We start from the raw sequence: 1,383 nt of genomic DNA on the forward strand, positions 1-1,383 counted from the left end.
CCCCCCCCCCCCACCCCGCCCCAGTCTAATCTAATCCGGGACTCCTCATCTTCTGCCTTCGTATCGGCGATTCCTCCGGCGACGACGTCAACACATCATCATCTTCATCGTTATCAATTGGCGAGGACGAAAACATCTCCACCGGAGATAACGGCGGAGAAGAAGAAGAAGAAGAATCCGACGAGTCAGGCGAGATAGTCAACGGCGGAGACGATTCAGTCGAAATAGTCAACGACGGCGACGGCGGAGTAATAATAACGGAATCAGAATCTTCAGGAAGCTTCCGTTTGTTACCGTTGGAGAGTTTAACGTCTTTAGTAGCTAAGTGACTTCTGAGGCGTTTGACGTCGGCGAGCTTCACCGGTTTCAGTAAGAAATCTTGAGCACCTTCCTCAAGGCATCTGTTCATTCATCATCATATCCCATTAATTATTTATCAAATGTAACAGTTTCCTTAAAAAAAGTATCGACAAGAGTCTCTGTCTCTCTCACCGATCGATCCTTGTCAATACGTTCTCGGACGACATGATTACAACCGGAACTTCTCTAAAATTAGACGATTCCTGTTTCATATCACCGGAATAAAAAAATTACACATTGTTCAGAATTAAAAAAAAAAATGGGCGGGGGAGGGGGGGAAGAGAAAGAGACCTTGATCTTCTTGAGAAGCTCGTAACCAGTCATACCAGGCATACAGTAATCAGTTATGATCAAATCAACCTTCAATCTCTGTTTTCATTTCCATAAAAAAATTCAAAAATAAGTCACGAATTCGTCGTATTCGTCCTCAATCTCTCTATTAGTTAGAAAAACTTACATCGAGTTGAGCAGAAGCTTTGTCATTATCTAACCCTAGAAATTCCAAAGCACGCCATCCACTATCTACTGCCGTTACTGTTAACCAAACCAAACCATCCGAGTTTTAATTTTTTTTTTTTCTTTTCCGGCGAGGATAATTATAAAAGATGAAGGAAGAAAGAGAGAAGAGGAACCTTTGCAAGAGGTGATACGAAGCAATCTCTCGATGACAATACGATCAACGAGACTGTCATCAACGGCTAAGACATGAACTTCGTCTAAATCCAACGGTGCTGGTGCTGGTGCTGGTGCTGGTGCTGGTGCTGGTGCTGGTGTAGATTCGATTCCTCCAACGCTCATCATATTCATCTCTGCTCTCCGTAAACAAGAAACGCCACCGTCTCTGCCCATAGACGACGAGTTTATACTATTGTACTAGTAGTTGTAACTGTAAGGAGACGATGACAATAAAAGAGAGAGAGAGAAGAAGAAGAAGAGCTCACATCTGTTTCTTTTGTTTCCTCTTGTGTCTTCTCTTTAGACAGTTTTTTATATTTCTGTGTTGTCTTTTTTTTTTTTCCTTTT

General features: G+C 42.4%; 1 protein-coding gene across 2 annotated transcripts; it reads right to left on the reverse strand.

Annotated features, from left to right (window-relative positions):
* Positions 17 to 1,348, reverse strand: LOC109124710 (two-component response regulator ARR4-like). 2 transcript variants are annotated; one of them, XM_010477608.2, is made up of 6 exons: positions 1,302 to 1,348; positions 993 to 1,201; positions 818 to 894; positions 652 to 729; positions 493 to 563; positions 26 to 401 (listed from the first exon to the last, which is right to left on the reverse strand). In XM_010477608.2, exons 2-6 carry the CDS (start codon positions 1,165 to 1,167, stop codon positions 26 to 28), a joined length of 777 nt encoding a protein of 258 aa, XP_010475910.1. In that variant the 5' UTR covers positions 1,168 to 1,201; positions 1,302 to 1,348. The 2 variants fall into 2 exon arrangements, with proteins under 2 accessions (XP_010475909.1, XP_010475910.1); XM_010477607.2 differs by lacking the exon at positions 1,302 to 1,348 and having other exon boundaries at positions 17 to 401; positions 993 to 1,209.

Source organism: Camelina sativa, chromosome 17, assembly GCF_000633955.1.
Source record: "Camelina sativa cultivar DH55 chromosome 17, Cs, whole genome shotgun sequence".
Classification (NCBI taxonomy): domain Eukaryota; kingdom Viridiplantae; phylum Streptophyta; class Magnoliopsida; order Brassicales; family Brassicaceae; genus Camelina; species Camelina sativa.